General features: G+C 37.4%; 1 protein-coding gene across 4 annotated transcripts in view; it reads right to left on the reverse strand.

Moving 5' to 3' along the window:
• CTNNA3 (catenin alpha 3) overlaps window positions 1–26828 on the reverse strand; it is a 1797955-nt gene that overhangs the window by 1688764 nt on the left and 82363 nt on the right. For all 4 annotated transcript variants that reach the window (XM_045437558.1, XM_045437556.1, XM_045437557.1 and 1 more), the window contains one exon: window positions 14113–14216. In XM_045437558.1, the coding sequence (XP_045293514.1) occupies window positions 14113–14211 (99 nt within the window). In that variant the 5' untranslated portion in view covers window positions 14212–14216. The remainder of the gene's footprint in view (window positions 1–14112; window positions 14217–26828) is intronic.

A 26828-nucleotide genomic window follows, 5' to 3' on the forward strand; every position in this document is an offset into this window, starting at 1 on the left:
AAGGCAATCTACATATTCAATGCAATCCCTATCAAAATAACACAACATTCTTCACAGAACTAGAACAAACAATCCAAAAATTTGTATGGAACCAGAAAAGATCCCAAATAGCCAAAGCAATTCTGAAAAAGAAAACGAAAGTTGGAGGCATCACAATTCCAGACTTCAAGATGTATTACAAAGCTGTAATCATCAAGACAGTATGGTACTGACACAAAAACAGACACTTAGATCAATGGAACAGAATAGAGAACCCAGAAATGGACCCACAAATGTATGGCCATCTAATCTTTGACAAAGCAGGAAAGAGTATCAAATGGAATAAAGACAGTCTCTTCAGCAAATGGGAAAACTGGACAGCAACATGCAGAAAAATGAACCTGGACCACTTTCTTACACCATACACAAAAATAAACTCAAATGGATTAAAGACCTAAATGTAAGGCAGAAAGCCATCAAAACCCTCAAGGAGAAAGCAGGCAAAACCCTCTCTGACCTTAGCCACAGCAACTTCTTACTTAACGTGTCTCTGGAGGCAAGGGAAATAAAGGCAAAAACAAACTACTGGGACCTCATCAAGATAAAAAGCTTCTGGACAACGAGAGAAATAATCAGCAAAACTAAAAGGCAATCAATGGAATGAAAGAAGATACTTGCAAATGGTATATCAGACAAAGGGCTAGTATCCAAAATCTACAAGGAACTTATCAAACTCAACACCCAAAAAACAAATAATGCAATGAAGAAATGGGCAAAAGACATGAATAGACACTTCTCCAAAGAAGACATCTAGATGGCTAACAGACACATGAAAAAAATGCTCAACATCACTCATCATCAGGGAAATACAAATAAAAACCACAATGAGATATCACCTCACACCTGTTAAAATGGCTAAAATTAACAACTCAGGCAACGACAGATGTTGGCAAGGATGCGGAGAAAGAAGAATCCTTTTTCACTGCTGGTGGGAATGCAAACTGGTGCAGCCACTCTGGAAAACAGTACGGAGGTTCCTCAAAAAATTAAAAATAGAACTACCCTATCACCCAGCAATTGCACTACTAGGTATTTATCCAAAGGATGTCAGGTGTGCTGTTTTGAAGGGGCACAATGCACCCCACTGGTTATAGCAGCACTATCAATAGCCAAAGTAGGGAAAGAGCCCAAATATCCATCAACAGATGAATGGATAAAGAAGATGTGATATATATAAATATATATATTATAGATAAATATAGATAAGTATAGATATCTATATCAATATAGATATATCTATATATAAATATCTATATATATCTACATCCATTTATCAGCAATCAAAAATAATGAAATCTTGTCATTTGCAACAACATAGATAGAACTACAATGTTTATGCTAAGGAAAATTAGAGAAAGACAAATACCATATGACTTCACTCATATGTGGAATTTAAGATACAAACCAGATGAAGATAAGGTGAAGGGACGCAAAAATAATATAAAAACAGGGAGGGGGACAAAACATAAGAGACTCTTAAATACAGAGAACAAACAGGGTTGCCAGAGGGGTTTTGGGGGGTGGATGGGCTAAATGGGCAAGGGGCATTAAGGAAGACACTTGTTGGGATGAGCACTGGTATTATATGCAGTGGATGAATCACTGGAATCTAGTCCTGAAATCATTATTGCACTATATGCTAACTTGGATGTAAATTTTAAAAATATAAAATAATAAAAATAAATAAAATAATAAAATAAAATAGAAGAAATAGAAAAAAAATGCAATGAGATATTCAGCATGATGCTATTCTAGAAAAATGCACCTAAAATACAATTTAAGGAAAATTTTTACTTGTATTGATAGGTAATACATGATCAAAGTGACAGATACAAAAACTCTGTGCATCAACAAAAGGTCAGTTATATTAATAATTCTTTGAGTTAGAAATGCACTGGTTTTTGATAAGAATAATCCCATTAAAATGAAAATCAAGAGTATGTCCAAATCATTTGCTGCACTAGAATTCTCCTTTATGGGATAATTTCTAAACAAAGTAAATATTCTATAAATTATTAATACTTTGATTTGAATCTTGCTAAGATATAGAAACTTTTTTCTAACTGGGATTGGTGAACTAGTATACCAACTGCCTTTAAGAAATCAAGAAACATGTTCAAAAACATTCACAACAATCTTAAGGACCATAAAATTAGCAACTACACTTACATATAACTGAGAACTATCTAGCATATAATAAATACTAATTATTCTTTCCCTGACACATTTACTTGTAGATCATGAAGAAGTATGAATCCAAGCACCATATTTGAACCCCTGTGAAGTAATAAGCATGACCACACTTTTTAAAAGAGTTAAATTTCTTTCCAATCAAATAAAATTATTACAGGTCATTTTACCCTTTTAATTTTCTACATGAACTCATCAAGTGTTTATAGATTATTATAATAGTTTTTAAACATGCCAGGAAATACACATGAACTGTGAACAGCATACTCTTCAATGTGTATTTATTTAAAATATTCCCTATTGACTGCCTTATCAATGTACTTGACTAAACCAAACTATTTATTGGTTTCAGTTAGAACATAAAAAGTAGTTTCTTCATAATGATACTTTCTCTATTCATAAACAATATGTCAGCAGCCTTTGTGACTAGCAAGTCTTAAGTGACCAACTCTAATGTTCTATTCTTACAGGACAAATAAGGGTTATGTGGTTGCATTACTGCACTAGCCTTTATCACTAAATGAAGGCCATTACCCTACTCACATCTAGTAATTGCAGAGGAACAAAATCTTAAATGACTTGTGAGAACTCATTTTATAACTTTCAAAAACTATAACAATTCTCATTACTTGCTCACTTACTTTTACATTTAGTAACTAATCCTAGGGAAACAATTTGAACTGATGACAAAAATTTATATACAAAGATGTTCAACACAACGTTATTCATAACAGTAAAAAAGAAAAAAACAACCTGAATGTCCCAAAATGGGAGGCTGATTTATTTTTTTTTTATGAAATTTATTGTCAAATTGGTTTCCATACAATACCCAGTGCTCATTCCAACAGGTGCCCTCCTCAATGACCATCACCCACTTTCCCCTCCCTCCCACCCCCCATCAACCCTCAGTTTGTTCTGTTTTTAAGAGTCTCTTATGATTTGGCTCCCTTCCTATCTTTTTTTTTCCTTCCCTTCCCCCATGGTCTCCTGTTAAGTTTCTCAGTATCCACATGAGAGTGAAAACATATGGTATCTGTCTTTCTCTGTATGACTTATTTCACTCAGCATCACACTCTCCAGTTCCATCCACGTTGCTACAAAGGGCCATATTTCATTCTTTCTCATTGCCATGTAGTACTCCATTGTGTATATAAACCACAATTTCTTTATCCATTCATCAGTTGATGGACATTTAGGCTCCTTCTATAATTTGGCTATTGTTGAAATTGCTGCTATAAACATTGGGGTACAGGAACCTGCGGAAGATGGCGGCGTAGGAGGACGCTGGGCTCACCGCGCGTCCTGCTGATCAATTAGATTCCACCTACACCTGCCTAAATAACCCAGAAAACCGCCAGAGGATTAGCAGAACGGAGTCGCCGGAGCCAAGCGCAGACGAGAGGCCCACGGAAGAGGGTAGGAAGGGTGGCGAGGCGGTGCGCGCTCCACGGACTGGCGGGAGGGAGCCGGGGCGGAGGGGCGGCTCGCCGGCCAAGCAGAGCCCCGGAGTCTGGCCTGCAAAAGCGGAGGGGCCTGACGGACTGTGTTCCGACAGCAAGCGCGACTTAGCGTCTGGGAGGTCATAAGTTAACAGCTCTGCTCAGAAAGCGGGAAGGCTGGAGGACAAAGGGAGGGAGAGCTGCTGAGCCCCCGGACGACAGAGCTCAGTTTGGTGGGGAACAAAGGCGCTCGCCAGCGCCATCTCCCCCGCCCATCCCCCAGCCAAAATCCCAAAGAGAACAGTTCCTGCCAGGGAACTTCCTCGCTCCGCGCAAACACCCAACTCTGTGCTCCTGCGGAGCCAAACCTCCGGCAGCGGATCTGACTCCCTCCCGCTGCCACAGGTCCCCTCCTGAAGTGGATCACCTAAGGAGAAGCGACCTAAGCCTGCCCCTCCTGCCCCTGTACACCTTGCCTACCCACCCCAGCTAATACGCCAGATCCCCAGCATCACAAGCCTGGCAGTGTGCAAGTAGCCCAAACGGGCCACGCCACCCCACAGTGAATCCCGCCCCTAGGAGAGGGGAAGAGAAGGCACACACCAGTCGGACTGTGGCCCCAGCGGTGGGCCGGGGACAGACATCAGGTCGGAGTGCGGCCCCGCCCACCAACTCCAGTTATACACCACAGCACAGGGGAAGTGCCCTGCAGGTCCTCACCACGCCAGGGACTATCCAAAATGACCAAGCGGAAGAATTCCCCTCAGAAGAATCTCCAGGAAATAACAACAGCTAATGAGCTGATCAAAAAGGATTTAAATAATATAACAGAAAGTGAATTTAGAATAATAGTCATAAAATTAATCGCCGGGCTTGAAAACAGTATACAGGACAGCAGAGAATCCCTTGCTACAGAGATCAAGGGACTAAGGAACAGTCATGAGGAGCTGAAAAACGCTTTAAATGAAATGCAAAACAAAATGGAGACCACCACAGCTCGGATTGAAGAGGCAGAGGAGAGAATAGGTGAACTAGAAGATAAAGTTATGGAAAAAGAGGAAGCTGAGAGAAAGAGGGATAAAAAAATCCAGGAGTATGAGGGGAAAATTAGAGAACTAAGTGATACACTAAAAAGAAATAATATACGCATAATTGGTATCCCAGAGGAGGAAGAGAGAGGGAAAGGTGCTGAAGGGGTACTTGAAGAAATAATAGCTGAGAACTTCCCTGAACTGGGGAAGGAAAAAGCCATTGAAATCCAAGAGGCACAGAGAACTCCCTTCAGACGGAACCTGAATCGATCTTCTGCACGACATATCATAGTGAAACTGGCAAAATACAAGGATAAAGAGAAAATTCTGAAAGCAGCAAGGGGTAAACGTGCCCTCACATATAAAGGGAGACCTATAAGACTCGTGACTGATCTCTCTTTTGAAACTTGGCAGGCCAGAAAGAATTGGCACGAGATTTTCAGTGTGCTAGACAGAAAAAATATGCAGCCGAGAATCCTTTATCCAGCAAGTCTGTCATTTAGAATAGAAGGAGAGATAAAGGTCTTCCCAAACAAACAAAAACTGAAGGAATTTGTCACCACTAAACCAGCCCTACAAGAGATCCTAAGGGGGACCCTGTGAGACAAAATACCAGAGACATCACTACAAGCATAAAACATACAGACATCACAATGACTCTAAACCCATATCTTTCTATAATAACACTGAATGTAAATGGATTAAATGCGCCAACCAAAAGACACAGGGTATCAGAATGGATAAAAAAACAAGACCCATCTATTTGCTGTCTACAAGAGACTCATTTTAGACCTGAGGACACCTTTAGATTGAGAGTGAGGGGATGGAGAACTATTTATCATGCTACTGGAAGCCAAAAGAAAGCTGGAGTAGCCATACTTATATCAGACAAACTAGACTTTAAATTAAAGGCTGTAACAAGAGATGAAGAAGGACATTATATAATAGTTACAGGGTCTATCCATCAGGAAGAGCTAACAATTCTAAATGTCTATGCGCCGAATACCGGAGCCCCCAAATATATAAAACAACTACTCATAAACATAAGCAACCTTATTGATAAGAATGTGGTAATTGCAGGGGACTTTAACACCCCACTTACAGAAATGGATAGATCATCTAGACACACGGCCAATAAAGAAACAAGGGCCCTGAATGAGACATTGGATCAGATGGACTTGACAGATATATTTAGAACTCTGCATCCCAAAGCAACAGAATATACTTTCTTCTCGAGTGCACATGGAACATTCTCCAAGATAGATCATATACTGGGTCACAAAACAGCCCTCCATAAGTTTACCAGAATTGAAATTATACCATGCATACTTTCAGACCACAATGCTATGAAGCTTGAAATCAACCACAGAAAAAAGTCTGGAAAACCTCCAAAAGCATGGAGGTTAAAGAGCACCCTACTAACGAATGAGTGGGTCAACCAGGCAATTAGAGAAGAAATAAAAAAATATATGGAAACAAAGGAAAATGAAAATACAACAATCCAAACGCTTTGGGACGCAGCGAAGGCAGTCCTGAGAGGAAAATACATTGCAATCCAGGCCTATCTCAAGAAACAAGAAAAATCCCAAATACAAAATCTAACAGCACACCTAAAGGAAATGGAAGCAGAACAGCAAAGGCAGCCTAAACCCAGCAGAAGAAGAGAAATAATAAAGATCAGAGCAGAAATAAACAATATAGAGTCTAAAAAAACTGTAGAGCAGATCAACGAAACCAAGAGTTGGTTTTTTGAAAAAATAAACAAAATTGACAAACCTCTAGCCAGGCTTCTCAAAAAGAAAAGGGAGATGACCCAAATAGATAAAATCATGAATGAAAATGGAATTATTACAACCAATCCCTCAGAGATACAAACAATTATCAGGGAATACTATGAAAAATTATATGCCAACAAATTGGACAACCTGGAAGAAATGGACAAATTCCTGAACACCCACACTCTTCCAAAACTCAACCAGGAGGAAATAGAAAGCTTGAACAGACCCATAACCAGCGAAGAAATTGAATCGGTTATTAAAAATCTCCCAACAAATAAGAGTCCAGGACCAGATGGCTTCCCAGGGGAGTTCTACCAGACGTTTAAAGCAGAGATAATACCTATCCTTCTCAAGCTATTCCAAGAAATAGAAAGGGAAGGAAAACTTCCAGACTCATTCTATGAAGCCAGTATTACTTTGATTCCTAAACCAGATAGAGACCCAGTAAAAAAAGAGAACTACCGGCCAATATCCCTGATGAATACGGATGCAAAAATTCTCAATAAGATACTAGCAAATCAAATTCAACGGCATATAAAAAGAATTATTCACCATGATCAAGTGGGATTCATTCCTGGGATGCAGGGCTGGTTCAACATTCGCAAATCAATCAACGTGATACATCACATTAACAAAAAAAAAGAGAAGAACCATATGATCCTGTCAATCGATGCAGAAAAGGCCTTTGACAAAATCCAGCACCCTTTCTTAATAAAAACCCTTGAGAAAGTCGGGATAGAAGGAACATACTTAAAGATCATAAAAGCCATTTATGAAAAGCCCACAGCTAACATCATCCTCAACGGGGGAAAAACTGAGAGCTTTTTCCCTGAGATCAGGAACACGACAGGGATGCCCACTCTCACCGCTGTTGTTTAACATAGTGCTGGAAGTTCTAGCATCAGCAATCAGACAACAAAAGGAAATCAAAGGCATCAAAATTGGCAAAGATGAAGTCAAGCTTTCGCTCTTTGCAGATGACATGATATTATACATGGAAAATCCGATAGACTCCACCAAAAGTCTGCTAGAATTGATACATGAATTCAGCAAAGTTGCAGGATACAAAATCAATGTACAGAAATCAGTTGCATTCTTATACACTAACAATGAAGCAACAGAAAGACAAATAAAGAAACTGATCCCATTCACAATTGCACCAAGAAGCATAAAATACCTAGGAATAAATCTAACCAAAGATGTAAAGGATCTGTATGCTGAAAACTATAGAAAGCTTACGAAGGAAACTGAAGAAGATTTAAAGAAATGGAAAGACATTCCCTGCTCATGGATTGGAAAAATAAATATTGTCAAAATGTCAATACTACCCAAAGCTATCTACACATTCAATGCAATCCCAATCAAAATTGCACCAGCATTCTTCTCGAAACTAGAACAAGCAATCCTAAAATTCATATGGAACCACAAAAGGCCCCGAATAGCCAAAGGAATTTTGAAGAAGAAGACCAAAGCAGGAGGCATCACAATCCCAGACTTTAGCCTCTACTACAAAGCTGTCATCATCAAGACAGCATGGTATTGGCACAAAAACAGACACATAGACCAATGGAATAGAATAGAAACCCCAGAACTAGACCCACAAACGTATGGTCAACTCATCTTTGACAAAGCAGGAAAGAACATCCAATGGAAAAAAGACAGCCTCTTTAACAAATGGTGCTGGGAGAACTGGACAGCAACATGCAGAAGGTTGAAACTAGACCACTTTCTCACACCATTCACAAAAATAAACTCAAAATGCATAAAGGACCTGAATGTGAGACAGGAAACCATCAAAACCTTAGAGGAGAAAGCAGGAAAAGACCTCTCTGACCTCAGCCGTAGCAATCTCTTACTCGACACATCCCCAAAGGCAAGGGAATTAAAAGCAAAAGTGAATTACTGGGACCTTATGAAGATAAAAAGCTTCTGCACAGCAAAGGAAACAACCAACAAAACTAAAAGGCAACCAACGGAATGGGAAAAGATATTTGCAAATGACATATCGGACAAAGGGCTAGTATCCAGAATCTATAAAGAGCTCACCAAACTCCACACCCGAAAAACAAATAACCCAGTGAAGAAATGGGCAGAAAACATGAATAGACACTTCTCTAAAGAAGACATCCGGATGGCCAACAGGCACATGAAAAGATGTTCAGCGTCGCTCCTTATCAGGGAAATACAAATCAAAACCACACTCAGGTATCACCTCACGCCAGTCAGAGTGGCCAAAATGAACAAATCAGGAGACTATAGATGCTGGCGAGGATGTGGAGAAACGGGAACCCTCTTGCACTGTTGGTGGGAATGCAAATTGGTGCAGCCGCTCTGGAAAACAGTGTGGAGGTTCCTCAGAAAATTAAAAATAGACCTACCCTATGACCCAGCAATAGCACTGCTGGGAATTTATCCAAGGGATACAGGAGTACTGATGCATAGGGGCACTTGTACCCCAATGTTCATAGCAGCACTCTCAACAATAGCCAAATTATGGAAAGAGCCTAAATGTCCATCAACTGATGAATGGATAAAGAAATTGTGGTTTATATACACAATGGAATACTACGTGGCAATGAGAAAAAATGAAATATGGCCTTTTGTAGCAACGTGGATGGAACTGGAGAGTGTGATGCTAAGTGAAATAAGCCATACAGAGAAAGACAGATACCATATGGTTTCACTCTTATGTGGACCCTGAGAAACGTAACAGGAACCCGTGGGGGAGGGGGAGGAAAAAAGGAAAAAAAAAAAAAAAGAGGTTAGAGTGGGAGAGAGCCAAAGCATAAGAGACTGTTAAAAACTGAGAACAAACTGAAGGTTGATGGGGGGTGGGAGGGAGGAGAGGGTGGGTGATGGGTATTGAGGAGGGCACCTTTTGGGATGAGCACTGGGTGTTTTATGGAAACCAATTTGGACAATAAATTTCATATATTATAAAAAATAAAAAAATAAAAAAAATAAAAAAATAAAAAAACATTGGGGTACAAGTGCCCCTATGCATCAGTACTCCTGTATCCCTTGGGTAAACTCCTAGCAAGGCTATTGCTGGGTCATAGGGTAGATCTATTTTTAATTTTTTGAGGAACCTCCACACTGTTTTCCAGAGTGGCTGCACCAGTTTGCATTCCCACCAACAGTGCAAGAGGGTTCCCATTTCTCCACATCCTCGCCAGCATCTATAGTCTCCTGATTTGTTCATTTTAGCCACTCTGATTGGTGTGAGGTGGTATCTCAGTGTGGTTTTGATTTGTATTTTCCTGATGAGGAGTGACATTGAGCATCTTTTCATATGCCTGTTGGCCATCCGGATGTCTTCTTTAGAGAAGTGTCTATTCATGTCTTCTGCCCATTTCTTCACTGGATTGTTTGTTTTTCAGGTGTGGAGTTTGGTTGAGTTCTTTATAGATTTTGGATATTAGCCCTTTGTTTGATATGTCATTTGCAAATATCTTTTCCCATTCCATTGGTTACCTTTTAGTTTTGTTGATTGTTTCTTTTGCAGTGCAGAAGCTTTTTATCTTCATGAGGTCCCAATAGTTCATTTTTGCTTTTAATTCCCTTGTCTTTGGAGATGTGTCAAGTAAGAAATTGCTGCGGCTGAGTCAGGGAGGTTTTTTCCAAGCTTTCTCCTCTAGGGTTTTGATGGTTTTGGTGGTCTCACATTCAGTTCCTTTATCCATTTTGAGTTTATTTTTGTGAGTGGTGTAAGAAAGTGAGGCTGCTTTAAAAAACTATGGTGCAGGGGTGCCTGGGTGGCTCAGTCAGTTGAGTGTCTGACTCTTGATCTTGACTCAGGTCACAATCTCACAGTTCATGAGTTCAAGCTCCACATCAGGCTCCACACCGGAAGTGCGAAGCCCACTTGGAACTCACTCTCTCCCTTTTTCTTTCCCCTTCCCAGCTCATGCTCTAGCACTCTCTCTCAAAATAAATAAATAAACTTAAAGAAAACTATGGTGCAACAATATAATTAAACCACAATTTTATGAAATCATGCTTACAAAGAATGGGGAAATTATCAAAATATCACTTTAAATAGGAAAGTGAAATAAAACCTTACATATACAGTATTATTTCCACCTTGTTTACATATATTCTTCATATATATGAGATATAAATTATATATAACATATATGTTCTTTAATATTATAAAACTCTAAGAATAATAAAAATCCATAATTTTAGTATATTGCAAGTAAATACAGCAAAACATTGTTTACCTCTTGGTTGTAATAATTGAGTGATTTTTATTCTCATATTTTTGGTTTTGGTTTTGCTTTATTTTGTTTTGCTTTTCAGTGAACTTTACCAGAAAAACAATAAATAAGCTTTTTTGTTTCTTTTTAACATGAGAGAATTCAGTAGGTGGCTAAAATAGGGATTTTAATGAAGTCTACATAGTCATCAAGTATCAATTTCACACCAGGTATCAGTGCTGTTAAGAATGCCAACGTTCATGATTAAGTTTTCATCAGTAAAGCATATGTTTTGTGTTTCCAGTAGCAGATATCCTCTATGGGTGTGCTAAGTAAAATCATGCAGTCTATTCTGAGTTACTCCCCTCCTCACCATCTACCCCACAAAGAAGAAAAGCAGAACATTTTTAAAGTATCAGAGGTGGGGTGCCTGAGTGGCTCAGGCACTTAAGCATCAGGCTCATGTTTTTGACTCAGGTCATGATGTCACAGTTTGTGAGATCAAGCCCCACATCCAGCTCTATGCTGACAGCACGGAGCCCACTTGGGATTCTCTCTCCCTCTCTCTCTCTGCCCCTCCCCTGCTCACTCTGTCTCTCTCCCTCTCTCTCTCTCTCTCCAAATAATAAATAAAGTATCAGAGGTAAAATCAATGCAGTTTCTCACTCAAGTAACCTTTGAGTGCTTCAAAAGCCCTAAAAAAGGGATGATTTAACAATCCCATTTACAATTACACCAAAAAAGAAAAAAATACTTAGGAATGAACTTAAACAAGGAGGTGAAAGACCTCTACTCCAAAAATTAGAAAACACTGATGAAAGAAATTCAAGATGACCCAAACAAATGGAAAGATATTCCATGTTCATGGACTGAATGATTCAATATTGTTAAAATGACAATACTACCTAAAATAATCTTCAGACTTAATGTAATGGCTATCAAAACCCAACATGTTTCACAGAAGTAGAATAATCCTAAAATTTGTATAGAACCACAAAAGACCCCAAAGCCCAAGAAATCTTGAAAAAGAACAAAACTAAAGGTATCACAATCCCAGATTTCAAGACACACTACAAAGCTGCAGTAAGTCAAAACAGTATGGTTCTGGCACAAAAACAGACACCTATATCAATTGAACAGAGTAGAGTCCAGTAATAAACCCACACTTATTCGTGGTCAACAATAGGGAAAAGACAGTCTCTTCAACAAATGGTTCTGAGAAAACTTGACAGCTACATACAAAAGAATGAAAATAAACCACTTTCTTACACCACACACAAAAATAAACTCAAAATGGACGAAAGACCTAAATGTAAAGCCTAAAACCTTAAAATTCCTAAAAAACAAAACAAAACAAAACAAAACAAAACAACAAAAAACACCACAGGTAGTAATTTCTTTTACACTGTCTGTAGAAACATTTTCTAGATATGTCTCCTAGGCAAAGGAAACAAAAGCAAAATTAAACTGTTGGGACTATACCAAAATAAAAGGCTTTTGCACAGCAAAGGAAAACGTCCACAAAACAAAAAGGCAACCTAGTGAACTGGAGAAGATATTTGCAAATTATATATCCAATAAAGGGTTACTATCTAAAACGCATAAAGAGCGGCGCCTGGGTGGCTCAGTCGGTTAAGTGTCCAACTCTTGCTGTCAGCTCAGGTGATGATCCCACGGTTCGTGAGACTGATCCTTTTGCTGGGCTCTGCACTGACAGCACGGAGCCTGCTTGGGATTTTCTCTCTCCCTCTCTCTCTGCCCCTCTCCCACTCATGGACACACACGATTCCCACCACAAAATAAATAAATAAACATTTAAAATATATAAAGAACTTCTATAACCCAACACACACCAAAAAAAAAAAAGCAATAATCCAATTATAAAATGAGTAGAGGACCTGAAGAGACATTTTTCCAAAGAAGACATATAGATAACAGACACTTGAAAAGATCCTCAACATCACTCATCATCAGGGAAATGCAAATTAAAACTGCAATGAGATATCACCCTACACCTGTCAGAATGGCTAAAATCAAAAACACATAAAACAAGTATTGGAGAGAACGTAAAGAAAAAGGGACCCTCATGCATTGTTGGTGGGAACAAAAACTGCAGCAACCACTGTGGAAAACAGTTTGGAGGCTCCTCAAAAAATTAAAAATAGGGTCACCATATAATATAGTAATTCCACTACTGGGTATTTACACAAAAAATATAAAAACAGTAATTCAAAAATATATATACGCACTCCTATGTTTACTGCAGCATTATCTGCAATAGCCAAATTATGGAAACAACCCAAGTGTCCATCAATGGATGAATGGATAAAGATGTGTTATATATACACTGGAATATTAGTCATCTAAAAAGGAATAAAATCTTGCCATTTTGCAACAACATGAATGGACCTAGAGGGTATAATGCTAAGTGATATATGTCAAGAAAAAAAAAAGAAAATACCATATGATTTCATGTATATGTGAAATTTAAGAAACAAATGAAGAAAAAAAAAGAAAGAAAGAAAGAAAAGAAAAACAACAGCAACAACAACAACAACAACAAAATAGGCACTTGAATTCAGAGAACTGGTGTTTGCCAGAGGGGACATAGGGGAATGGGTAAAATAGATGAATAAAATTAGGAGTAAACTTATCATGATGAGTACTGAAAAATGTATAGAATTGTTGAATCATATTGTATACCTGAAACTAATAAAATACTGTATATGAATTATACTTGAATAAAAAAGAAAAAGAGATAATTTGTCTTAGAAGGTATAATGTGTGATAAGCCTAAAGAGAAGTTCCCTCACAAATTTTGGGTTAAGGACAAAAAATTTAAGTCTATAGCATTGTGTAAGTTTTTTCAAGTTCTGCTTTAAGAATTCCAATAAATAAAATCTGGACTTACATAATAAGTCAGAGAATCATGATGTATATTATGAAAGGATTATTGACTTTATGAAAGACTTTATCACAGAATTTCTTAAATAGTTGCTTTTCTCATACATTTTGGTATTTTAAAAATAATTTCCTACTTGACAAGTGAGCCACTATGTGCCTTGGGACAAGTCATTGAAAGTCTCTAGGCTCAACTTCCTCATCTATATAATAAAGATGGTTTTAACATGCTGCCTACCTCACTCAGTTTTCATGACTATAAAACAAGAGCATTTATATAAAGATACTTTGAAAGCTGTATATACATATTTTTATGGCTGTTGCTTTTAAAAGAGAATCTGGAGGGGGTAACTTTCATAAATTTCTTATTATTACTAAATATATAATTTTTTACATTTTAACAGCACTTTAAAGGACAATTTGAGATGACATACTCATTCTATGAAAATCAACTCTTTTCTTGGTTCATGATCTACTTTTCCCATGTTTTTAGGTCTTCTTCAGTTACACATTGTTATTCCCATGGTCTTAATACCTGGATTATGAGAGGTTCCAGTAGCTTCTCTACAGTGAATGTTTGGACCTGCAGATCCTGAGGATCAATATTCAGCATGATTGGTGTTTCAGCTGACATGCTGCCTGTGCACAAAAGCAAAAAAAAGACACTTATTAATAAAGAAAAATACTTTCTAAAGGGGAAGCACTAATGAAAACCATAGAGTACATGAGATCTGTATTCAGCACCTCTTCCTGATATCGGCCATAGCTCTCAGATGACCAGGGTGCCAAGTTCACCAACAGAGAAATGAGATATTCCCCATCTGTTCTCGGAGGTCATCTGGTCTAGAATTAGATCTTCCAATGAATTAATCTATGTTAGTATATGTTCATGACTAAAATAATAACCCAGGGTGAGTTTACATTTGACCAGGAGTCTTAAGGAAAAAAGAATGGCCAAATTGGTGAGACATATTTTACAGCATGCAAGTGCTTTGACTTCCATGAAATCATAGCACTGAGGCAGCCAGCACTCATATTTTGCTTGTTCTTGCTAATGATGACTCAGATGAGGAGGCAAATAGAACTTTGGAAGACATATGACACATCTCTATTTGGGGAACTGTTTGAGGGTTTGATTGGAAAAGAAAGTTGGGGGCAATTTACTTTCCTGTACAGAAAATAAACTACTTTAAATTGGCATGGTTATACATAAAGAGAGACGATATTGATACTTGGGCAAGACAAAATAAGAAAAAAATTACAAGCCATCTTTAAGGCATTGACATTAATCTCAGAAATCAGTGAGATTTTTGCATAAGAACACACATATATATCAGAAGACCATAAATGGCATGTATCATAACATATTCAAGTCAACAAATTGGCTATAAAGACTATTACCCAAATCATTAAGCTTACAAATTGGTATCAACTTATTCACAGTCAAGTATTTACTGAAGGTCCACAGAAATAAACAGTAAGAAACATGTATCACCTGTATGTAACTTAGTCTCAAAAAAAAATTATAGTCCACAGAAACATGTGTTACTATCAGTGCAAAAACATTCCCACTTAGCTCTTACCCATTTTCTTCTATAGTTTACTATATTTGCAGGCTAAGAAAATATTAGATTCTGCCCCCAGAAAATATCCAGATATTCCCTATGGCACTCAAGGAAACTAAAACAAAAATAATTAGGAAGTACAATAGTACTCCCCCCTTATCTACAGTTTTACTTTTTGTGGCTTCAGTTACCCACAGTCAATCATGGTCCAGTCCAGAAACAGATGATCCTCCTTCTGACATATCACCAGAAAATGAATAGAAGCCTAACACTGCGTCACAATGCCTAGGTCATTTAACTCACTTCATCTCATCAAATAGGCTAATTTTACCATCTCACAAGAAGTTGAAGACTGAGCACAATAAAATATTTTGAGGAAAAGAGATAAACTATATCGCACAACTTTTATTATACTATATTGTCATAATTTTTCTATTTTATTATTGTTATTAATCTCTTACTGTGCCTAAACTTCATCACAAGTACATGTATATGGTAAAAAAAAAACATAGGATACACAGAGTTTGGTACCATCTAGGATTTCAGGCATCCACTGGGGGTCTTGGAACATATTCCCCATGAATAAAAGGGGACTACTATACATTTAGTTTAGTTTATGATTTTAGATATAAGGGTAGATAATTGTTTTCTTTTTAATTGACAAATGAGCTGTATGAATGGACAATGGAAGTACAGATAACTGAGGGAAGGAAGGAAAGAAGGATGCAAGGAAGGAGGGAAAGAAGGATAGAGGGAAGAAGGGAGAAAAGGAGAGAGGCAAATGGGAAGGAGGGAGTGATGGAGGAAGGAAGGGAGGGAAGGAAAGGGGGAGGGAGGAAGGAACAAGTACACATTTTCATGGTGTCTTTCTTACCCAGAATCAATCGTTTCAACAGTCCTTTAAATCTCAGTGATTTTAGGAGAGAGGAATGTTCTTTTTCCAACACCCTTGCCTCCAACCCCCAGGGTAGGGCCCATGTCCCCCCAACTGCTTCCCCTAATAATCTATTCCCATTCTCCTCCTAGACCTTTACAACTCCCATTGGCTTACCTCCATAAAATCAGCATCTCCTTGCTCATCAACCTCTCCCACTCTACTGGATCCTTCCCCTAGATCCATAAATGTGTTATTGTATTTATTCCAAAGATAATCATGATCTCCATGTGTATATGTAGGTGAAAAGATCAGTGCTTCTTATCAGCAATGGCCAAACTGTGGAGAGAACCCAAATGTCTACCAACTGATGAATGGATAAAGAAGAGGTAGTATGTATGTATATATATTTCAGACCGTGTATACACACACACACACACACACACACACACACACACACACGTACATTTCTTACTGTTTATTTCTGTGGACCTTCAGTAAATACTTGACTGTGAACAATTTAATACTAATTTGTGGGCTTAGTGATTTGCATAATCGTCTTTATGGACAATTTGTTAATTTGAATATGTTATGATATATGCCATTATATATACATAGATATATGTATATAAAATAGAGTATTACTCAGCTGTCAAAAAGAATGAAATCTTGCCATTTGCAACAACATGGATGGAGCTAGAATGTATTATGCTAAATGAAATAAGTTAGAGAAAGATAAATACCATATGATTCCACTCATGTGTAATTTAAGAAACAAAACAGATGAACATATGGGAAGGAGGAGGGGAAAAGAGGAGAGAAGGAAACAAACCACAAGAGGCTCTTAACAACAGAGAACAAACTGAGGCTTGATGGAAGAAGGTAGGTAGGAGATGGACTAAATGGGTGATAGGTATTAAGGAGGGCACTTGTGATGAGCATTGGGTGTTGTGGGTGGGTACTGTGATGAGCGTTGGGTAAATGTAAGTGGGTGTATGTATGTGGGTGGGTGTTTTGGGTATTGTGATAAACACTGGGTACATGATGTACATGGTGATCACTGAATTCTACTCCTGAAACCAATATTGCACTGTATGTTAACTAAAATTTAAATTTAAAAAAGATCAGTGCTTCACCAAGGCCATTCCACACTGTACACCTGATACACATGCAGAGACACATATACGCAAAACCATCCTGTAACTAAAAAATCATCTTCATTAACTCTTGCCTTGATTAACTCTAATTCTTAGATTAATAACATAATTTTTTAATAGAAGCAAATACTATAAAAGCTAGAAGAATTACGGCACTTCAGATGCTATGCTACATGATTACACTCCATGATTCTATTACTATAAAAATGGATATTTAAAGTAATCTTGAAAATAATACCAACAGTTGTCCCCAGTGACTTAACATAGAAATTTGTACATAGTCAAGATAATGAATTTCAACTCTGCTTATAATCAAATATACTTCTAATTCTTATAATTCTTTTACATGTCTTCAACAAAGTTTGATGTTAAAAACAAAGACAATTAGGCTGGAAGTCTCAAAGGAACCAATTATGACAAATCTAATAATTCCAAAAGCATTTAAGTACAAATTACATTATCCAACATTGACCATACTGCTAAAAACACTAATACATACTAATCACTTTGTGTATAGTACCAAAACATTTTCTAGTCATCAGGAAATTATAAGCAATTTGAAGTGGGAAAACAATTTATGTTTTGAGTGTCCTAGAGTTAGTCTACACATGTTTTCAAGCAGCTATATAAAACATTACTATTCATCTACAAAAGACTACAGCTGGCCCTTGAAAAACAGGTTTGAACTATGTAGGTTCACTTATATGCGGATTTTTTTCAGTACAGCACTATAAAAGTATTTTCTCTTCCTTATAATTTTCTTAATAACATCTTCTTTTCTCTGGCTTACTTTATTGTAAGAACAGAATATACTCTATATATACATATAATACAAACATGTTAATTGACTGTGTATGTTATTGGTAAGACTTCCCATCAACAGTAGGCTATTTGGGGGCGAAGTTATATGCTGAGGGTGCCTGGGTGGCTCAGTCAGTTAAACATCTGACTTTTGGTTTCAGCTCAGGTCATGATCTTATGGTATGTGAGTTCAAGCCCCACATTGGGCTGCACGCTGACAGTGCAGAGCCTGCTTGGGATTATTTCTCTCCCTCTCTCTCTCTGTGCCCTTCCTGTACTCTCACTCTCTCTCTCTCTCAAAATAGATAAATTAAAAAAAAAAATACCCTCATTCGGGGCACCTGGGTGACTCAGTCCATTGAGCTTCCAACTTTGGCTCAGGTCATGATCTCACAGGCTGTGAGTTCGAGCCCCACATCGGGCTTTGTGCTGACAGCTCAGAGCCTGGAGCCTGCTTCCGATTCTGTGTCTCCCTCTCTCTCTGACCCTCCCCCATTCATGCTCTGTCTCTCTCTGTCTCAAAAATAAATAAACGTTACTTTTTTTTTTAAATACCCTCATTAAAAAAAAAGTTATACACTGATATTCAGCTGTGCAGGGACATGGAGTGTCAGTGCCCTGAATCCTTGCATTGTTCAAGGATCAACTGTACTATAAATGTTGAGAATTTTATCTAAAACCCACATATAGACCTTTATGTGATTTAGGCCTTTACTATAGTGTTTCTCTCTCCTTTTCACTGGTTTTTTTTCCTTTCTAAAAGTAGAAACACAATCTCTTTTCTCAGCTATTTATCTGAAATACAGAAATCATGTTTCAATAAAGGCTCCATCACTATTGTCAAATGGTTTATTTCAAATGCATTTCTAGCACTGAAATGTTTTGTTTTGGTTTGTCTTGGTTTTGGTTTGGGGTTTGGTTTTTTCCCATCATTCCACCTATCATTCTGATTCCCTCTAACAGAGGCAAATCTAAATTGGCAAATAGGATATTCCTATGGTGACCTTTCTGCATGGCCCAGAACCAATACATAGGCAATAAAATATGTCCTTCAGTCTCCATAACCATAGGGTTCCATCAAATGAGTGCTCACAAAAGAGTTCATTTATTACCCCTCTCGTGACAGGTACTATCCCACATATAAAACAAGTCAAGATTAATGACATTGCTTTGTTCTTTTATATCAGGGCAAAAAGTAAAGGAGTGTTGTGAACTCAAATAAGATCTAAGTGGATTTTCACATATCCTTTCATTACAGATTTCACAACTGATTTTCAAAGCTACATTGAGCATCAGAAATTGGAGCAAGGAAAATAAAAAATTAAGAATAAAAATTATCCGTATCATATATAATCCTGCTAAAAGAATGCTTCAGCAAAGAGATAAAAGACAAACCTAACTCAGCCAAAGTATCTTCTAAAACTGTGATTATGTCTTTAATACACATTAATTAAAGAAAGTTGTTGAGAAGTTCATTTTTTCATGGCAAAATTATAGAATAATAAACCAACAAGTCCTTGAAGAACCTTAGCTACCTATAATTATTCTTCTTTGAATAAATGCTGTTTCTTATAAAAATCTTTTTGATCTTTTGTATCTGTCCTGTTCAATAATCCTGATTGATTGGAGATCAGAGCAATAATAGGCAGAAAACTGCAGAACTTTGCAAATGAAGTCAAAGCAAGGTCAAATTCTGACAAATTGTTACCAACTTCTTAGAGCAATACCACAATGTGAATCAAAACAAAAATCCTACCAGGTGGTGGGCATTATAATCTGAGACATTTGCATTTTATAATCCATAAAATCTTAAAAGTTAGAGAGTACTTCCCAAAGAATTCAAGAATAACTCCTACAACATCCTTCATTTCAACAATGTACTGAACTTAGATGAACAGAAACTCTGAGACATTCACTATACTTAGATTCTGGTGATTACTTTTAAAAAGTTCTTCCTTCTGTTGAATTGAAATCTGCCACTTTTTTACTTCTCTCCAAAAGAGACTGTTTTACAAAGTGGAAAGGTAAAGGTTTGTAGACAAAAAGACTAGATGAAACTCCCAGTTTTCAGAATCAAAGGGAAGAAAACAAATAACTTGACAGCAGTAATAGATGTCTCCAGGGAGGGTCCTTAAGGTGGAGCAAATGCACCCATATGTGGACCCTTCCCTTCTCCCCACACTGTCTTATCCACATGCCTCAATTCCCTTTATTCCATTTTATTCCCTGCTTGAAATGGAACTCATATCAATTCTAAATTCATTTAGTTTAACAAGCATTTCATTTCTAAATGCAGCTAACTCAGAGGTCATGGAGTGCACATATTCAAGCACACATTAATATGAACTAGCTCATTCCTCTCCATCTAATACCCATATGTGTCACTACTGTAACACACACCACATTGTACTCCAGTCATATCCCGACAACAGAGGAATTTTAGATCAGAGAGATGCAGAGGGAGGTCAGTGGAAAATGACCCATTTACAAAATTTGCCTTGGGGTGGCCATTCCTTCATAAACATTAAAGAGAAAAGTTTCCACATACTTCTCCCTACTTTAACACATGATCTCCTATCTCCAAATTCTGAAGCTCAGGCTCCTCTTAGTAAAGCTGTAATCCTTCTACATAAATTAACATGTTCTTATGGGATAGCTTGGAAATCTAATCATCTATAATATGGTTCCTACAGAAAAGGCTCTAACACCAAATATTCAATTTTTAAAAATAAACTCTGTAACAGTTTGTAAGGTAACAGCTTATTCTCCTTTAAGATTATTAAATTCCATAACAGAGTCATCATACTTATCTAATTAATCTCATTTTGAACTCATTTTTCAGCTAAACTGTTCAATTACTTTTCACAAGGATTACTGCAAACCCAAGTCTCCCCATCATATATTTGGACAATTAATTTTTATTTGCCCCTAAATGCAGTCTTATTTTGTCCTCCTAACATTTCATCCTGCAGAATCTGGACTTTTGCTCTCACCAGTCAAAAATTGATTATTAGACAATCCAAAATGTTAATACTTCCTCCCAGATTTCTATTTATTCCATGAATTGAATATGACTATAGTCTCCAGTTAAATCAATGAACAAGTGAGAGCCAGGCATGGAAAATGATTTTGATACCACTAGAAATCTCTTTCCACATATGACAATCAAGTAAAAAACACTGTAGATAGGATCTTTTCAACCAATTATTAATCACTTCTGTGTGAAATAATCCACTTTTTCATCTTGTCAACAAAATATATGAAGATTTTTTTAATGCTTTACTAAAATAAAGACACCTTTACTTTCCTATTTAAGAATTCAATTTAAGGGTGACTGGATGACTCAGTTAAGTGTCTGACTTTGGCTCAGGTCATAATCTCATGGTTTGTGAGTCTAAGCCCTGCACCAGGCTCACTATTGACAGTGCAGAACCCTCTCCAGATCCTCTGTCTCCCTCTCCTTCTGCCCACCCCCCACACTCTCCCTTTCTCAAAAATTAATAAACATGAAAAAAATAATTCAATTTTAAAAATCTAGTTTGACATTATTCACTCTTGGAGAATCCATGCTGAATGCTACTAATTACTGCCCTTTATTTACATTTTAATTCTTCAGTTTTCCTACAGTTTGGTGCCTAGATGTCCAGTCTAATTTTAAAGGCTACCTTTTTATCTCTTTTGAAAATAACGATATTTTGCTTTGTACTGCTTTCTGACAGGTCTATTATTTCTTAGTGACTTCCAAGTTCTGTGATCACATTAGCAGATCATTTTAGAATTAAGGGATATACTTTTTCAGAATATATATAATTCAACTAATTTGAAACAATTTTATTTATTATTTTGAGATACAGAGACAGAGTGTGAGCAGGGGAGGGGCAGAGAGAGAGGGAGACACAGAATCCAAAGCAGGCTCCAGGCTCTGAGCTGTTAACACAGAGCCCGACGTGGGGCTTGAACTCACAGACCACAAGATCATGACCTGAGCTGAAGTCAGATGCTTAACCAATTGAGCCACCTAGGCTCCCCAATTCAACTAATTTAAACTTTTATTTTCATCATCTAGGGTTTCAATTTTTTTTATTAATTAAAAATTTTATTAAGTAATACAAGGTTCAAAAACATATATGGTTACAAACAAGTGTCTCTCCCATCCCTGTCCTCCAGCCACCTAATTTCTCAGGCAACTGCTAGGTCCGTTTTCTCAAACAGTTCCAGAGATATCATATGTAATACCAGCATATGAGTATTTATATTTTAATACAAATTCTAACAGACCTGCTTCTTCCACTTCATTCAATTCCCCGGTGCTATTGCTTGTTCTACTTTGCCAATGTGACATCATAGTTTATGTGTATTATCTGTCATCTTTTTTTAATAAAGGTTTTTTAATGTTTTATTTTATTTTTGAATGAGAGAGACAGACAGAACACAAGTGGGGGAGGAGCAGAGAGAGAGGGAGACACAATCTGAAGCAGCTCCCGGCTCTGAGCTGTCAGCACAGAGGCCCATGCAGGGCTCGAACTCACGAAACACAAGATCATGACCTGAGCCAAAGTCAGATGCTTAAGCGACTGAGCCACCCAGGCACTCCATCTGTTAATCTCACATCACCAGACTCATGCAGAGGACATATCACTTCCTTATCCTTTTTAGTTCTCTTTCTCTCAGTCTATAACTTTGGAAGTCCCTTTTTGTTTCCTTCAGCATTCCTTCCAACCATAACGCAAATGAGATGTGCATCGGCCTTCCCCACAGTCTTTTCCTAGTTTCAGCCATTCTCTTTTATTTATCGTAATATCTCCCTCCTCCCATCTTTGATCCATGTTCTTTTCAAATTTGTGCTCCCTACACAGAAACACTGAGATTTGGGTCCACTGATGTTATTGTTAAATGATCATTTATAAAGCACTTAAATATCTCAGTCACTATCCTAGATTCTGGTGAAAGAAAAAGTAGTAAAGCTAAGGCCCAGCTAGCCATCCATCTTCTTTCTTCATTTTTAATTCATCAAGTTTCTCTTATGCTCATATACAATCCCTTAAAATCATACGTATCATAAATCTAACTTTCTGAAATTTGCTTCTCTTAAAATCTAGGACACATGTGTAACTGTGTCTAACCATGTCTTGTTTACAATTGTCACCTCTACAACAAAACAGTCACTCTTTCCCAAACCAGTACCATCCATAGACCAAAACAAGAGCTGCCCCACTCCTGATACTCATGCTTTGGAAGAGTCCCTGGGACCAAGGTAATATGGCCACCCAGAGCCCACAGCTACCTTTCCTGACATGCTTAGGGTATCCACTACCCCACCTCTCTGTTTAAGCAGCCCATGCCTACTTCCAGGGCGTACGCCAGCCTCTTCCTGCATTCCATCCCACCAAAAATAAATGACTCAATGTTCATCCCTACACTTGAAAGGTGTCTGAGAGGCCGCTTTTTACTAATGCATATTGATGTAGTTTGTATGTGCAGGCAGGATTGTCCACTTGCATGTGCTTGAGGCCTCTCAAATGCAAATCAGAGCCAAAAGCCAAAGGAGAAGGGGGCCAACCATATATCAGGAGCAGGAGTGAGCTCCCCATCCACCACCTAATTCTAACAAGAAACTTCAAGGAATCCAAGAATTCTAAATCCAAATCTTGTCTTCCAGGTCATTTTGAAAGTATATTTCTCAAGGTAGAAAGACAGGAGGAAAGAACCTACTAGAACAGCTTGTTAGCTTGACTTATAACTTTTACATATACAAGTATGATATACAGACCCCCATTTACACCTTCACTCTGCTCTCTACAAATGTTAAAAACAGACCTGCCCAAACTTTCTAGCATTCCCTATCACTAAGTTCCTCCTTATTAGTCAAATTTGTTCCTTTCATTGTTTCCTCAATCTTCTAAGATGTAGTTGACCCAGAGGTAGAGTAAAAATTCAGTTGTTCCACTTTTAAGAGAAGACTGGTTTATGTTTTTCAAAATGTATCATCTCACTATGTTACTATAACAGTTTTTTAATCTTCAGCAGGAAAATTTTGACACAATAAGCTTTTGCAACAATACCACTTCCCTTTTCTTCTCTTTTTCCCCCTTCATCCAAATGTTCTATTATTAAGTTTATGGGTTTTCATGCAAGAATATATATTCACTATATGTGTATTTCTCTACTCCCTTCATTAAAATTATTTGTGAACATCCAACATTACATTTGTGAGAAAATAAATAAAATCATAAATACTCAAAAAACACAATAAAAACATTTAATTCATGATTTATTGCTATCTATGATATTATATTTAATTTGTGTTTTTCTAGGCATCTATATTTTTTTTAATTTTTTTAATGTTTATTTTTGAGAGAGGGAGAGAGACACAGAGTGTGAGCAGGGGAGGGTGAGAGAGAGAAGGAGACACAGAATCTGAAGCAGGTTCCAGGCTCTGAGCTGTCAGCACAGAGCCCAACATGGGGCTCAAACTCACAAACTGTGAGATTATGACTTGAGCCAGAGTCAGCTGCTTAACCAACTGAGCCACCCAGGCACCCCTATTATTATTTATTAATGACTGACCTTTTCCTATATTATTTTTCTCTGGATAATTACAATGCATAGTATCTATTAACATCGTTTTCTATGCCCTAACTATTGTCATAACTCAAACACACACACGCACACACACACACAAACACCTTTGATGGTTTTATCTGGGAATAAGTTTCTTTTCCTCAAGTTTAAAGTGTTTTGATAATGTCAACAAGTATCCTACCAAAAGTATCTTTGGACTTAATGTGATTTCATTTAGTAAAACTCTATTTAGTGAACTATAAAGGAGAAATTTTTTAGTAGGTGCCAATTGCAACCATCATCACAAATGTTAATCTTATCTAATACTCTATACTTCCAAAATATCAGAAAAAAACGGTGAGCAACTAGTGAAAGGTTTGCTACTCCTGAAATAATGTCATAAAAGAGAACATTTATTTTGTCATTAAAAATTTATCTTCAGTGCATAGCAAATCTTTGTAAGCCTCCACCTCCCTTATGAGCACCTCCCCTTTCAAAAGGGTTAGCATAACATAGTTGGAAATAATGTGAAGGATTGGAACCAAATGCTAAGTGACCCCCCCAAAAAAAATCTAAATCAAAATAAACAGGTTTAAGTAAAAAAAGGAAAGGGGACATGAGGAATTTGGTGCACAATACTATCACAGTTAGTTTTATACAACTATCTTGGCTACAGTGTAACAGTCTCTATACATATCTGTTTTCCAACCCCACCTCCCTCCCCACCCCTATCCCACCTCCATGGTTCCAATGCCATCATTTCTGGATTGTTTAACCCACCAAGAAAGAAATACACACATCTTTTACTCACTTGGTAAAGAAAGGGATCTCAGGTTTATCAGAGAGTCAATAAAATCAAGCAACTGCCTAATATATATAATGGAGAAATAGCTGGGTATCTGTCTTTTCAGGTGTTCTTCCTACATATTACAAATACCTTCCATGCATTTATTTGTACATCAATAATCAGTGTAAGCTCTTCTACCTAGCTTTTTCATCAGCTAAAAAGCAATGGTGTGAGATCAGAAGCACACCTAGACTATAGGCCATCATTCATTTATTCATTCAACTTATATTTATTGAGTTTCCACTTTACACCAGTCAGAGGGTAGGGGGAGACCATAAACAATAAATATTTAAAAAATATATGAAAATTGTTAGTACATTATAAAATGACATAAGCTATGGAAAAAAAAAGACAAAGTTCTACTTTGTAAGTAAGTAAGCAGGATTCGGTGGGAGAGACACTGGGAGTAGACTGCAATATTCAAATAAGATAAAGATTAGCTCCATTGAGAAGAACATTTGAACAGTTGAAATAATGAGGAAATTAGCCAAGCAGATACCTGGAAGCAGAGCATTGCAGGCAGAGGTAACAGAGCAAAAAGTTTGAGACAGGACAGTGTTGGTATGTTTGCAGAACATCAAGGAAGTCAGTGTAAGTGGAATAGAATGAGCTACAAAGAGCATAGTAAGAGAGATCAGAAAGGTAATGGAGTTGAAGGCATGTGGCTGAAGATCATGTTGAGCCACCTGGAAAATACGGCAGGGGTCTGAGCATTAAAGAAACATGATCTGGTTTATATTTTGGAAGGATCACTCTAACCAATAAAATGAAGTATGGAGGACAAGAGCAGAAGCAGGGACACTGTTGGGAGGCTCCTGCTTACTAGTGACTTTAGACAAGTTACTGAACCTCCCTAAATATCACTTTCCTCATCTGTAAAATGAGAATAATAAGAGTACCATCCTCAAAGGGATCTTGAAGATTAAATAAGAAAATTCACATAAAAGCCATAAGTTAGCCAATATCTCTGACACCTAACAAGGGCTCAACAAATATTAGTTGTCATTATTATCCCCTTTCCAGTAGGATAGCAGAATCTACTTATCTACTTTTAGGATAACCAATCTCTTTCACCTATAGAGAGCTTTAATTATTATTCAAGAATGCTTTCACTCTTTGTTCCCTTAACAAAAGAGTTTAAAATAAAGCTTTCCTCTGATGCCTCATTTTATTGTATCTCTTGACTTCTAACTCTATGGCATATTTCCTACATGCGCACTAATCAGAAAAGCAACGTGCCTAAATAGTCTTTTTAAAAAGATCCTGGGACACCCTGGTAGCTCAGATGGTTAAGCATCAGACTCTTGATTTTGGCCCAGGTCATGATCTCATGGTTGGTGAGATCAAGCCCTGAGTTGGGCTCCGTGCTGTCAGCATGAAAACTTTTTGGATTCTTGCTCTCTCCATTGCTCTGGCTATGTATCTAACCCTATTTAACTATTTCTC

The sequence above is a fragment of the Leopardus geoffroyi genome, chromosome D2 (genome assembly GCF_018350155.1).
Source record: "Leopardus geoffroyi isolate Oge1 chromosome D2, O.geoffroyi_Oge1_pat1.0, whole genome shotgun sequence".
Classification (NCBI taxonomy): domain Eukaryota; kingdom Metazoa; phylum Chordata; class Mammalia; order Carnivora; family Felidae; genus Leopardus; species Leopardus geoffroyi.